Below are 14,185 nucleotides of genomic sequence, written 5' to 3'. Positions count from 1 at the left end.
GTATTAGGATTTCAGTTTCTCTATATCCTTAGCAGTCACCTGGCTCTAAACCGTGTGCTGTTGCATTCCACTCTGACTGTCTCCAGGGGTTGCGTGTGGCAGCTGCTGTGCGTCCAGCTGACAGATCTGACCTGACGGAGCCCGTGCACTCTTAAAATCCAAGGCAGTCATCTCCCAAGTAAACAGCTGGCTGCTGGTCCAAATGTATTTGTTCTTGCCAGCTTTAGTTTGGAATGGTAATCTTATGTAGGGTTGCAGTGTGAGGGTGGGGCCTTCGCAGGGCAAAGTAGTGTGTTAGTAGCCTTCTCTTTAAATCTTCAACCTAGAAGAGAATTCCTAGTGGAGAAAGAAGAAATACTTTTTGTGCAGTCCTTCTTCATGTCTGTTCTCTTTTTAAGTCCGTTCCTTCTACCTCACACCCTTGGTAATGGTGGTAGAGAAGAGTGTGTGTTTCTTTTTTTAATTAGACAGAGGCAGTGGAGGCCCAGAGAGGGCCTCTGAGTTATGACCATTGGTTAATAAAAATGACAGAGTGCATTGATAACTAACTGCCACTAACTTATTCTGCCATTCTCACCTTCCAAGTAAAGGAGGACCCTTGAACTTGCCTCAGAACTTGCTCTACCTAGGTCCTTTCTGTTAATATAGCACAGAAGCATATGGTTAGAGTTTAGAAGTCTATATAATAAATGTCTGTTTTTAAAGCAGATAATTTGAACATTTTCAGTTGCCTTTTAATTAGCTTAACTCCATCTCTTCAGGTCTCCTCTCTTCTTTTTGTCCATTTTGAATCAGAGAAACTTGAAAAACATTGTATAATAATTGCAGACACCTAGGGTTCAGTTCAGTTCAGTCACTCAGTCATGTCTGACTCTTTGCAACCCCATGAACCGCAGCACACCAGGCCTCTCTGTCCATCACCAACTCCCGGAGTTTACTCAGTCTCATGCCCATCGAGTCAGTGATGCCATCCAGCCATCTCGCCCTCTGTCGTCCCCTTCTCCTCCTGCCCCCAATCCCTCCCAGCATCAGGGTCTTTTCCATTGAGTCAACTCTTCGCATGAGGTGGCCAACGTATTGGAGTTTCAGCTTCAACATCAGTCCTACCAATGAACACCCAGGTCTGATCTCCTTTAGAATGGACTGGTTGGATCTCCTTGCAGTCCAAGGGACTCTCAAGAGTCTTCTCCAACACCACAGTTCAAAAGCATCAATTCTTCAGCCCTCAGCTTTCTTCGCAGTCCAACTCTCACGTCCATACGTGACCACTGGAAAAAACCAAAGCCTTGACTAGATGGGCCTTTGTTGACAAAGTAATGTCTCTGCTTTTCAATATGCTGTCTAGGTTGGTTATAACTTTGCTTCCAAGGAGTAAGCGTCTTTTAATTTCGTGGCTGCAGTCACTGTCTGCAGTGATTGTGGAGCCCAGAAAAATAGTCAGCCACTGTTTCCCCATCTATTTGCCATGAAGTGATGGGACTGGATGCCATGCTCTTAGTTTTCTGAATGTTGAGCTTTAAGCCAACTTTTTCACTCTCCTCACCTAGGCTTAAATCCAGGCCTTGCTATTTACAGCCTGTGTGATCTTGAATTGTTTGCTTAACCTCTCTGTGTTGAAATTGTTACATGGAAAAATAATAGTGCATATCTGATTTTAAACAAGTTAACACACATAAAGTACTTTGAAAAGTCCCTTGAATGTGGAATGTACATTAGCTATTTATCGTTTAAAGCACTCATAAAAAAAAAAGACCCCATAAACCTATAACCACCACGGCTGCTTCTACCCTTGCCACAACTCCAGCTCTTCTGGTCAAAGTTGAACAACCTATGATTCAGGTTACTTAAAAAAGATCTGATGGAATTCCCTGGTGGTCCAGTGACTAAGGACTCTTGGCTTGCATTGTCAAGGCTGTGGGTTTAATCCCTGGTCTGGGAACTCAGATCCCACATACACCTTGCTCTCCCAGCAGTTAGAATGTTAAAGGACAAGAGGAGGATGAGACCTGTCAATCATTTAGTTAGGAAACAACCAGGAACAGGTTGCCCCAAAACGTATTTTCCTAAGATTTGATGTAATGTAAATTTCTGTCTCATCTTTCTTTTTATTTTTTTAATCTTCTGGGATGTCCTTGGCTTCCAATGACCATAGCTGGAATCCTTCAGTATCTGGCATGGTTCCAAACACACAGTTAATATGGGACTAAGTAAATGTGCACTTAAATACGTAACCAGAGCTTCCTCCTGGATTGTCTTTAACGCCTTGTTTCTCCCCCTCTTGATCTCCAGGTATCTCGGATGAAGAAATTATCAACATTACTCTTCCTACTGGGGTCCCCATTCTCCTGGAATTGGATGAGAACCTGCATACTGTTGGGCCTCACCAGTTCCTGGGCGACCAAGAGGCTATCCAAGCAGCCATTAAGAAAGTTGAGGATCAAGGAAAAGTGAAACGAGCTGACAAATAAAGTCTTTCCCACGTGCTGGCTAGGAATAGCTGCAGAAGGAGTGGCATGCAGTGTGTTATGGGTGCTCATCTTGCTTTTCTTTTTCATTTTTGGTCTCCCTGCCTGATTTTTCCAGATCTAGGCTGTGGGGTAGAGTTTGTAGAGGTAATTAGGTAACTTAACCTTGGCCCAGTTAAAGGCTTTAGGATGCCCAAGTGCTTATGTCATAGCCTTATGTGCTAACCCCTGCCGGCCTCCTTTTAATTAGTCACTAAGTTAGTCACCAGTGGGGCTTAATCAATGTCCTAAGTTTCTGAGATGGGAAAGCTACAAGTGAAGGTCAAGTTTAAGGTTGTCCTCATTCAGTAAATCAGTATTGAGTCACTACTGACAGACCTTCACTTTAATAAGACGTTTGTGTTTATAGAAAATTTCTGGGATGATAATAAAGGATATTAGATACTATGCTCTACTTAAGTATTTATTACTAGTCTTTTCCTCAAGGAAAAGGGGTACTCTCATATGTAAGACCAGTGGCCCATTAAATGGGAGAGTCACAGATGGATTCTTCCAAAGCAGCCAGCTACAAACAGCAAGGCCCTTTGCCTCATCTCTAGTCCAGAGACATCCTGTTTGACATCTGGTGGAATTCCTTTCTGGCTGCTGGAATTAGCAGCATATAGACAACCATAGCTATTCATGTTCTCTTTTGTTTTTAAACATTAATCTTGGGCTCCTTAAAATTGATTTAAAAATAAGTTCTGTGTCTGAAAATGGTACCCCCAAAGTATTTCCATGTGATTCATAAGTATTAAGTAGAAGCTTCTGAATTAGTCTCTGCTCTCATCTTCCTGTAACACAAAGAGTTGTACTTGTTTCAACACACAGACATGCTTAATTCTCTATAAATTGAAGGTTGGGTCAGGGTGAAGATAGAATATAGTGGGTGTAATTTCATTCACTTGAACAGGGGAAATGGTATACTGGCACTTGTCATGTACATTTGTTCTTTATCTGCTGAGGTCAAAACATTATGGTACATAGCCTGTAGTACTCAGGATAGACCACAGACTGATTGATTGATTGCTCATCAATCTTAATGATACAGGATGTCTTTAGATGCTGTAGACAGGTACGTCATCATTTCTTTAAGCTACTGCCTTATGTCAAAGCAAGTGACGTACGTTTCAATGATAGTCATCTTAACAGTTTACATCTATAATAGCTATTACAGGTATCACCAGTTTTTCACGGTTTTCCATTGGTGGATTAGTTTATTTGTGTCCATTTTATAGTAAAATTGGCATTAGAAGGAAACTAATTATAAAACCCTTGCTACTGCTTGGTCTCCACTGATCCTTAAATCAAGACTTAGAGGGACTTTCCTGGCAGTCCAGTGGTTATGATTCTGAACTTCCAATACAGGGGACACGGTTTCCATCCCTGGTCAGGGAACTAAGACCCCACGTGCTGTGCAGTGCAGCCAAAAGATAAAAGATAAAGAAGACTTAGAGCATCAGCTGATAAATAAAGGTGGCTGAAAAGAACATGGTTTGCTCACAGCTGGCCACATCTGCAATGCGTAAGGACACGGAATGTGGCTGCTTGGCATTCCTGACCAACTACTGTCTTTTCTGCTGCCATCCTTCTTTTCACAGTCCTGTTGCCCAAACAAATAGCACTCTTTATAATAATTCAGAGATCAGGGCCACGAATACAACTACCGTCTCTTCCTAGAATTCCAAACCTATGGCTAAACTTCAACTCAGACCATTTTTGAACAGCTTCATCTCTGGAACTGGCATCTGAATTTTCCAGCCCAAGTGGTGACCATGTCTTAAAGCAGCTCAAGAACCCAGATTTGGATTTTCCCCTCGTCCCACCTCTAGACGTCCACCTCCAGAGCACCCCCAGCAGCATGATTGCTCCTATGCACAAAGCTGTGCTCACGCTCAGTCACTTTGGAGTCTCACAGACTTCCGCAGAGAGGGATGATTGTTTGTTGCTGACACATTCTGGTACAATTTTGGTTTTATTGTTTTTGAGATCTTGGCTGAAATAAATGAAGCGAGATTTATGAAAACTTGATGTACAGTTATCTTTAACAACTTTAGCACGTCAACCTTGAGACCACCTAGCGAACCTGTTTTCTTTGCATGGTTTGCAAAGTATTCAGGATTTTTGATGTAGGTACCTTGAAGAATGCCTAACCTGGATCCTTATCTTGGTATCCTCTGTACTATGTCAAGCTGGGACCATAAATAGGGGGAATTTTTTAAATGTAAAAAATGATAGCTTATCTAGAAATTTGGTCCTTGGCGGGCCAGGTTTGGCTTGCCTTGTAACCACCTAGCCAAGTTTCTTCTACCCAGGCTGTAATAATTGTTATATGTAGGTCCAGTGTGGTAAGATAATAGCCATAACAAGATGCTATGAATTTTAATTTTTAAATATCTTAAATGAATCCTGTATCCCAGTACATTGAGACTTTGTTTTTCTGAAAAAACAAAAATTCTGCCTCAGGAAAAAGGTTCTTAAAATCATCCAGTGCAAATTTGAGCACTGAATTAACAAAGCATCCTCTATTAGGATACGTTACATCATGTATATTTCCTTGATAAAGATGTGCAAGGAAAATTTCTCAATATGATCTGGCTATTTCCATACTTAACCAGATTCTTTTGCCCCAAATTTGCAGACTATTTCTCATCTTGGGTCGTGACCACTTTTATTAAAATGCAGCCCTTCGTGTGCACATTAATGGCAGTGGTTATTTGTCTTCTAGCCTGGGAAACCTCCCCAGAGGCTCTGCAGCTTTGTTGCCAGATGCTTTTTTTGGTTAAAGCCAATCCCTGTTGGGCTGCATTTGGCCAACTTGGTAGCCAGAAGCAGAAATCCTTCCAGGAAAGAGAAGTCAGAGATCACATATGTTTCCCCCATTCCTACCATGTAGTTATAATTTTTTAGTTTTCCAGCCCCTCTCTGTTTATGACAGAATGAAGTAGGGGAACCAGCTTTACTGGACAGAAAGTTCATCATCCCCAGCATCATTTTTAATTCATTTTTATGCGCTTACAAGTGGCAAGTCTGTCTGCAAAGTTCAGGTTCCCTCTCACCTGGAAAGTCTTTCATATGTTTCTCTTCCCTCAGAAAAACAAAATTGCCTCAACATTTCAGACTCTGATCACTTTTCCTGCTTTTGTCTTCTGCATGGTTGGATTTGCAAGTGTGGGACTCACTTCTATAGCATTCTTCGTCTTAATAAATCATGCATTGCCTCTCAGCAGATCTGACTGTGGCAGATGCTATGTTATGCTGTATCCTGAGGGTTTCCACATTGGACTGTGAGGGAAATTTTGTCCCAAGGGGAATATGAAACGACTGTACTGTAAGAATAGTTTAAACATGCAATCTCTCTCTAGTGCCAAAGCTATTTGGCAAAATGATAGGCAGAATTAAAGTCACTCTTGCCCACAATTGGCGAAATTTTATTTATTGGAAGATAATCTCACTATATAGACTAGCTTTTAAGCCATGGAGTTCCATGGAGTTTAAGTCCAAAAAATGTAAGTTCCTTAGACAAAATCTTAAACATGAGCCAGATTGTCATCATCACTTTTGACTTTCACATAATAGAGCCACATTTTATTTGCCTTCTATTTAGTTGGGGCTGGCCATTTAAACTTATGCTTACTCTGATTTAACAGGAATATATTTTTAATATCTTTTTATTATAAAACATTTTAAACATCCACAAAAGCTGAGACTGTAAATAGCACAACCAACACCCATTTACTAATCACACACTACCACTTCATTAACTCTGTTGTTGTTTAGTTACTAAGTCATGTCTGACTCTTTGCAACTCCATGGACTGTAGCCCACCAGGCCCCTCTTCTTCCCAGGCAAGAATGCTGGAGTGTGTTGCCATTTCCTTCTCCAGGGGATCTTCCCAACCCAGAGATCGAACCTGTGTCTCCTGCTTGGCAGGCAGATACTATACCACTGAGCCACCTGGGAACCCTTCATTAACTTGTGGCCACCATTGTGTGTGTCTTCTCACTTTACCCACTGGATTGCTTTGAAACAAATGCTGAATGTCAAACAGGATAGATTTTGAGAAAGAAAACCCCTCTGATAGTCTTCAACCAGTTAAAATGAAAGCCCCAGTAATCTCTTCTGATATTTGTCCATTTTGGTACTCTCAAGAAACAGCTATTGCTAAGTTGTCCAATTCAGGTCCTAAATACAGTTGCACTCTGTCCTTGCTCTTTAGAGAGCTGTTAGTCTGTTCTGTGTGACTTCTGCGGGATAATTTGGAATGATTGGGTAACACTGATGTTAAATTCAAGTGTTTAAAGATGTAAATGTTCCTGAGACAATTTTAAAGAATTACTTAAGTAATTCTGAATTTCATAGGTTTAAAAATTGAGCATATTTGTTGATGTTATTGTAAATTAGGTTACTCACAAAGGGAGAAGAGAGCTAGAAGGTGGAGGAAGATAAAGAAGACCACCATGTTACTAGTTTTGAACTGGAGATATTTGTATGAATGTGTATGTGATTTCCTCTCTCTTCCCAGCCCCACCTCTCCTTTTCCCCCACCCCAGCTCTGGCTGTGTGCTCCGAAAGAGCCTGGAAGCCATAACCTAGTAACAATGAACACACCTAGTTACCTTGGTCTTGTTTTCTAAATACTGTTCCACAGATCCAGCGATGTTTGGGAAAACTGTTGATTCCAGGTTGGAAGCAGATAAAGTGAACTTAGAACACCTTGAGTCAGAAAAGAAGAAAATGCCCAAATACTGTTGGGGCATAAACATTGGCTTCAGGTGCCAAATTTGAGACAGTTTGAGTTTAAAGAATAACAGTGATGGATTAAAAAACATTTGTTTTAGTCTGTTCAGGCTGTTGTAACAAAGCACCACAGATGACTTAAATAAACATCTCTCATGTTTCAGGAGGCTGGGGAGTCCAAGATCAAGGCACTGGCAGATTGATTGTTTGATGAGAACTGTCTTCCTGGTTTTCAGACTGACATCTTCTTGCTGTGTCCTAACATGTAGAGAGGAAGGGGGTCTCCGGTCTCTTCCTTTTAGAACACTATTCTTATCATGGGGGATCCACCCCCATGACCTCATCTACACCTGCTCACCTCCCAAAGGCCCCACCTCCAAACACCGTCACCCCAGGGAGCAGGGTTTTACCAATTAGGTTTGAACCTTAATTGGATATTTTGATTAAAAGTTATAAAGGACATTTTAGGGGCTGAAAAATTTGAGGTTGAGGTGTCATGATGCCCGCAATTCACCTTCAAATGGTTCAGCCAACACAGTGTTCATACATATTTAAAGAGACACAGAAAGCAAATAATGAATTATAATTGATAAATTGAGGAAAGAATTTATAATGCTGTACTATTCTTCCAGGTTTCCTGTAGGTTGGATATTTTTCAAAATAGAAGCAAAGAAAAAGTAACAGGGGAAACATTGATAAGCAACCAAAACAGCCTCGTATTAAAAATGAAAACACGTTTTTGCTATATGCAATGACTGGATGAATGTGACTGGTTTCTGTACTTTTTAGTTCTCAAAATTTCAGTCTTTTGTTAGTAAAGGAAAACCTTCTTAAATCTATATTATATTGTCAAGAAACAAAGAGTTGTATGCTTATTTTACTTCTGCTAGGTCTAGTGCTACAGTTACATATCAGACCAACAATTATTAATACCTTATCTGCTAATACCAGTCAGAAACAGGATTATGATTGCCATCACCTTGTAGCTGAACAAAGAGAATTTCTTTCTCCTGATGCAAGACCTTAGGCTTTAATCTTTTCCTCCCTGAGACCGACATCCCTTCTTAATGACACCTGTTTGACTCCTAAACTCCACTTAATCTCTGGGCCTCCATTTCCTTGGAGTTTGGCTCCCTGAAGCAATCATCTCCCGTGTGCCTTGTTTCACTCAGCTCAGTGTCACAGCTCAGCTTGAATACGTGTGACCTCGAAGCAGCTATGGTTTCTACTGCTGCTCCATGCTTCCTTCTACTGAGACTGCTGGGGGTCAATAGCCTGTAATGAATGCTTTTCATTGGCACTAAAAACCAGCCTTTTATTTATGTTGTGGTTGGCCACTTAAACCTTAAGTCTATTCTTACTTTAAAAACAAGGTTCATGAAAATAATCCCTGTTTTCATGAAGGAAGCTCTACCTTCTCAAGACGGCTTCATTTAATTCTCTGCAATGCCAAGTTCTTAAAAGCTTCAGCATAGACCAGAATGCAACATAAGCTTGTGTCCAAAGAGCCAGTGCCTCACTTCCAGTCTGCAGAAAACAGATGCCATCTGATGGCAACTGCAGCAACCATAGACCGAAATGTTAGGTGGTGCTTTTCTTTCCCTGAAGCGCTTGCACCTGAAGGAGCTATTTGGTTTCTGAATTTTTACTCAAGGATATCTCATGAATTCACTCTAGCCACACAGATACTGAAAAGGGCACATTAGCCAACCACATTGCCCTGTATCCACTCGAGAGGAAGCTTCATTTGATGTAATGTTGACCTAGTGTCAGTCGCTCATTTGTGTCTGACTCTTTGTGACCCTATGGGCTGTAGTTCACCAGGCTCCCCTCCAGTCAAGAATACTGGAGTGGGTTGCCATTCCCTTCTCCAGGGGATCTTCCCAACCCAGGGATGGAACCCAGATCTCCTGCATTGCAGGCAGATTCTTCACCATCTGAGCCACGAGGGAGGGTCAACATTGACCTAGGTAGAGAGTAAAACACAAGCTGGAGTTTGTTTCTGTCAAATTAATTGTGTAAAAATCTCTCTTACTGAAAAGACTTTAGAGCAGTTAAACCTGGAACTTGGAGCAGAGAGAGTCAAGACCAATTATATAGTGTACACTCATGATTGAGGTCATTTAATTCACTATGACACTTTTTCTAGAGACCATTCACTGGAGTTCTCCAGGCTGCTTCTAGCCACTGGTATAGTAAAATACTAGTCAGTATTTTTATTTCTGATGCACCCCCAGGATTCTGAATTGGATGGTAGGAAACACTATTTGTAGCTGGAATTCCAGGTACTCTCCTGAGAGTCTTGGTATTTTATAATCTTTATTTAATCTTTATTTCTGCACCTAGACACTGGGGGTCAGTATTTATTCATAAATGCCTCTCAATTTGACTGTAAGCCTAGCTCTGGCTACTTATAAAAGGTGATGTCTAGAGAGTCCTGGAGTTGATTGCGGGATTTCTTTCTCTGATTGTGTAACTACAGAGCCCAGCCTAGGTAAACATAAAATGTAAATATAAACATTGTGGATCCCTGTAGGACTGTAACCAGGGAAGGAGGCAGACAGTTTTCAATCTGAAATATAAACTAACACCAGATCCTTTTCCTTTCTGGAGACTTGTCTGACAACATTGGTCCAATGGGTACACTCAAATGCTCAGGCAGAACTTGGCCATCACCGTTGACTTTCCTTCTGGTTACTTATTTTTTGTTGATTCTCCTCCTAGCTGTCAAATTCATCTCTATCCCCACCACTCAGGCCTTGAGTCACATCCCCACCTTTCCTCTCTTTATGAGACTCACATGCTGCCTACTGCACTAAGAAGGCACTTCTCTCTCTCTAGACATTTCAGCAGTCTTCTAGATGATCTGCTTTTACTCTCTTTCAGTCCTCTCCAGGGTGACCTTTCAAAAGGTCTACCACACAGTACTTCACACAGACTTTTAGGGACACCAACATTGTTTAAGCCTCTGCCTTTGTACTCATTTCTCCTCCATCACCACCCCATCTTCTTATTCCTGCCTAATATCTGCTTATCTCTCAGGGCTCTTAGGCTCTCAAGGATCCCTGTGATTTACCTGTGCTGGATCTCATCTGTCTCTTTGTCTTTTCGCTGGCAGGAGAATGGAATGAAGTCAAGTTCTCTGCCTCACAAAGCTGGGTGCCAGGCAAGGTCACGCAAACTTACTCTCCAGACTCCCCCAAATTTATCTCCCATGAGCATTAAAACTGTCCATTTTTAATAGATATATTCTTCAAAATAGTTCTTGTCTAGAGATATTTGATCTTAAGCTATACTACGCTTTGTGGCAGTCTTCCCACTATGTGAATTCACGGAAGCAGAAATGGAAACCCTGCTGCTGGTGGAGTGGAATGCAAGTGAGGCTGAGTAGCCCTTCAACTCAGAGCACTTCTCCATAGGCAGCTGCTATAACGGTGAGAAAACAGGTTAATGAGTTGTGTTCTTGCTTTTTATTCAAATTATATAGTTAAATATATTAGTCTAAATATGTTAAAAATAAGTAAACTCCTTAATCCTGCAATCCAGAGAGCTATTTTTTTTCTTGTATGAATTTTCACATAGATATATTATTAATTTGTATTCAATTTTGTATTCTTTTCTTCATCATAAGCATTTCTCCATGCTTCATAGACTTCAAACAATTGTATTATATGGATAAATACCATTCCATTATTTGGATAAAATTTAAATGCCCAAAAGGAGGCAATTAGATGCTTTCAACATTCTGCTCTAATAACCAATTCTGTCCCTATGACGTCTCTCCCAGACTCTTTTTGAATGTTTATGAGGTCCAATGCAAGAGCACAGTGGAGGCCCACATGCTTTTTGTCCAAATATTTTAAAATATCAATCAAGCTAACAGACATTTTATGTACCTTGCAAATATACCTTCATAACAAAAATATTTTAAAATATGTAAAGGTTTTTTTTTGTAACTGAAAGCCACCACACATGGGGAATGGTAGGGTAGTCTTCTCTGAAAAGAAGAGTGGTCCAATGTCCCAAGACCTTGTTGCCATTGAAGAACTTCAGCTACATGACACAGAGTCTCCCCAAAGCAACATTTAGATTCTACTATTGAGAAATATAATCCCTATAAGAGTCATAAGTCCTATACTATTTTAAGAGAGATTAAGGCTTCCAAATATATGAATCATTGACGGAACCAAAGGGAGAAATGAACAGTAACACCGTAATAGTGGGAGACTTTAATTCCTCCTTTCAGCTATGCATAGAACAACTAGACAGAAGATCAATAAGGAAACGGAGGACTTTTAACAGCACAATTAGACCAATTAGACTTAACAGACATATATAGAACATTTCCTTCCAAGCAGCACAATACAGTCTTCTCAAGTACACATAAAATATTCTCCCACAGACCACATGTAATCTACAAGACAAGTCTTCACACATTTGAGAAGCTGAAGTCATGAAATATCTTCTTCAACCATATAGAATAGAACTAGAAACCAACAACAGAAAGAAAACAGGAAAATCCACCAAAATGTGAAAATAACTTCTACAACCAACAAGTCAAAAAAGAAATCATGAGGGAATTTAGAAGACATCTGAAGATAAAATGAAAATGCAACGTACCAAAATATATGGCATACAGTAAAAGCAGTAATAAGAACATTTATAGTGGCAAATGCTTACATTAAGAAGAAGAAAGCTCTCAGATCAACAATCTAATTTTACATCTCAAGGAATTAGGAAAAGAACAAACTAAAAGTTAGGAAGAAGGAAATAATAAAAATTAGAGCAGAGATAGAGAATAGAAAACAATAGAAAAAATTAAAATCAAGAGCTGATTTTTCTAAAATTTTTATTGGAGTAGGCTTAAAGTGTGTTAATTTCTGCTGTACAGCAAAGTAAATCAGATATAAATAGATAGATAGATAGATAGACACCACTGTTCTTTAGATTCTCTTCTATTTTCCTATTTCAGTGTATTGAGAAGAGTACACTGTGTTATACAGTAAATTCTTCATAGCTATCTATTTTACATATAGTAGTGTGTATATACAAATGCCAATCTCCCAATTTATCCCTACCCCACGTGCCCCTGGTAATTATAAGTAATTATAAGTTTGTTTTCTATATTTGTGACTTTATTTCTGTTTTGGAAATAAGTTCATTTGTACCATTTTTAAAGATCTCACATATAAGCAATATCATATAATATTTGTCTTTCTCTGTCTGACTTATTGCACTCAGTGTGACAAACTCTAGGTCGATCTATGTTGCTGCAAGTGATGTTATTTTATTCTTTCTTTTCTATGGCTGAGTAATATTCCATTGTATAGATGTACTACATCTTCTTTATCCATTCCTCTGTCATTGAATATTTCAGGTGTTCCATGCCCTGGCTATTATAAGTAGTTTGGCAGTGACTATTGTGGTGCATGTGTCTTTTTGAATTATGGTCTTCTCTGGATATATAAGCTAAAGGCAAAGGAGAAAAGGAGAGATATACCTATCTGAATGCAGAGTTCCAAAGAATATTCCAAAGAATGCAGAGTTCCAAGGAGAGATAAGAGAGGCTTCCTCAGTGACCAATGCAAAGAAATAGAGGAAAACAATAGAATGGGAAAGACTAGAGATCTCTTCAAGAAAATTAGAGACACCAAAGATAGGCACAATAAAGGACAGAAATGGTATGGACCTAACAGAAGCAGAACATATTAAGAAGAAGTGGCAACAAAACACAGAAAAATTATACAAAAAAACTTCATGACCCAGGTAACCACTATGGTGTGATCACTCACCTAGAGCCAGACATCCTGGAATGTGAAGTCAAGTGGGACTTAGAAAGCATCACTACAAGCAAAGCTAGTGGTAATGATAGAATTCCAGTTGAGTTATTTCAAATCCTAAAAGATGATGCTGTGAAAGTGCTGCACTCAATATGTCAGCAAATTTGGAAAACTCAGCAGTGGCCACAGGACTGGAAAATGTCAGTTTTCATTCCAATCCCAAAGAAAGGCAATGCCAAAAATGTTCAAACTACTGCCCAATTGCACTCATCTCACACACTAGCAAAGTACTGCTCAAAATTCTCCTACCGAGGCTTGAACAGTACATGAACCGAGAACTTTCAGATGTTCAAGCTGGATTTAGAAAAGACAGAGGAACAAGAGGTCAAATTGCCAACATCCGTTGGATCATCGAACAAGCAAGAGAGTTCCAGAAAAATATCTCCTTCTGCTTCATTGACTATGCTAAAGCCTTTGACTGTGTGGATCAGAGCAAACTGGAAAATTCTTCAAGAGATGGGAATACCAGACCACCTGACCTGCCTCCTAAGAAATCTGTATGCAGGTCAAGAAGCAACAGTTAGAATCAGACATGGAACAACATTTTCCCAAATTGGGAAAGGAGTACATCAAGGCTATATTTTGTTACCCTGCTTATTTAACTTATATGCAGAGTACATCATGCGAAATGCTGGGCTCGATGAAGCACAAGCTGGAATCAAGATTGCTGGAGAAAATATCAATAACCTAAATTATGCAAATGACACCACCCTTATGGCAGAAAGTGAAGAAGAACTAAAGAGCCTATTGATGAAAGTGAAAGAGGAGAGTGAAAAAGCTGGCTTAAAACTCAACATTCAAACAACTAAGATCATGGCATCTGGTCCCATCACTTCATGGCAAATAGATGGGGAAACAATGGAAACAGTGACAGACTTTATTTTGTGGGGCTCTAAAATCACTGCAGATGGTGACTGCAGCCATGAAATTAAAAAATGCTTGCTCCTTGGAAGAAGAGCTATGACCAAACTAGATAGCATATTAAAAAGCAGAGATACTACCAACAAAGTTTCATCTAGTCAAAGCTATGGTTTTTCCAGTGGTCCTGTACGGATTTGAGAGTTGGACCATAAAGAAAGCTGAATGCCAAAGAATTGATGC

General features: G+C 39.9%; 1 protein-coding gene across 2 annotated transcripts in view; it reads left to right on the top strand.

The window, feature by feature from the left end:
* Window positions 1-4,530, top strand: part of BPGM (bisphosphoglycerate mutase) — a 30,608-nt gene extending 26,078 nt beyond the window's left edge. For both annotated transcript variants that reach the window (XM_020880062.2, XM_020880061.2), the window contains one exon: window positions 2,290-4,530. In XM_020880062.2, the coding sequence (XP_020735721.1) occupies window positions 2,290-2,468 (179 nt within the window). In that variant the 3' untranslated portion in view covers window positions 2,469-4,530. The remainder of the gene's footprint in view (window positions 1-2,289) is intronic.
* The last annotated feature ends 9,655 nt before the right edge of the window (window positions 4,531-14,185 follow it).

Source organism: Odocoileus virginianus, chromosome 1 (genome assembly GCF_023699985.2).
Source record: "Odocoileus virginianus isolate 20LAN1187 ecotype Illinois chromosome 1, Ovbor_1.2, whole genome shotgun sequence".
Lineage (NCBI taxonomy): Eukaryota > Metazoa > Chordata > Mammalia > Artiodactyla > Cervidae > Odocoileus > Odocoileus virginianus.
This window is presented reverse-complemented; position numbering and strand designations above follow the sequence as displayed.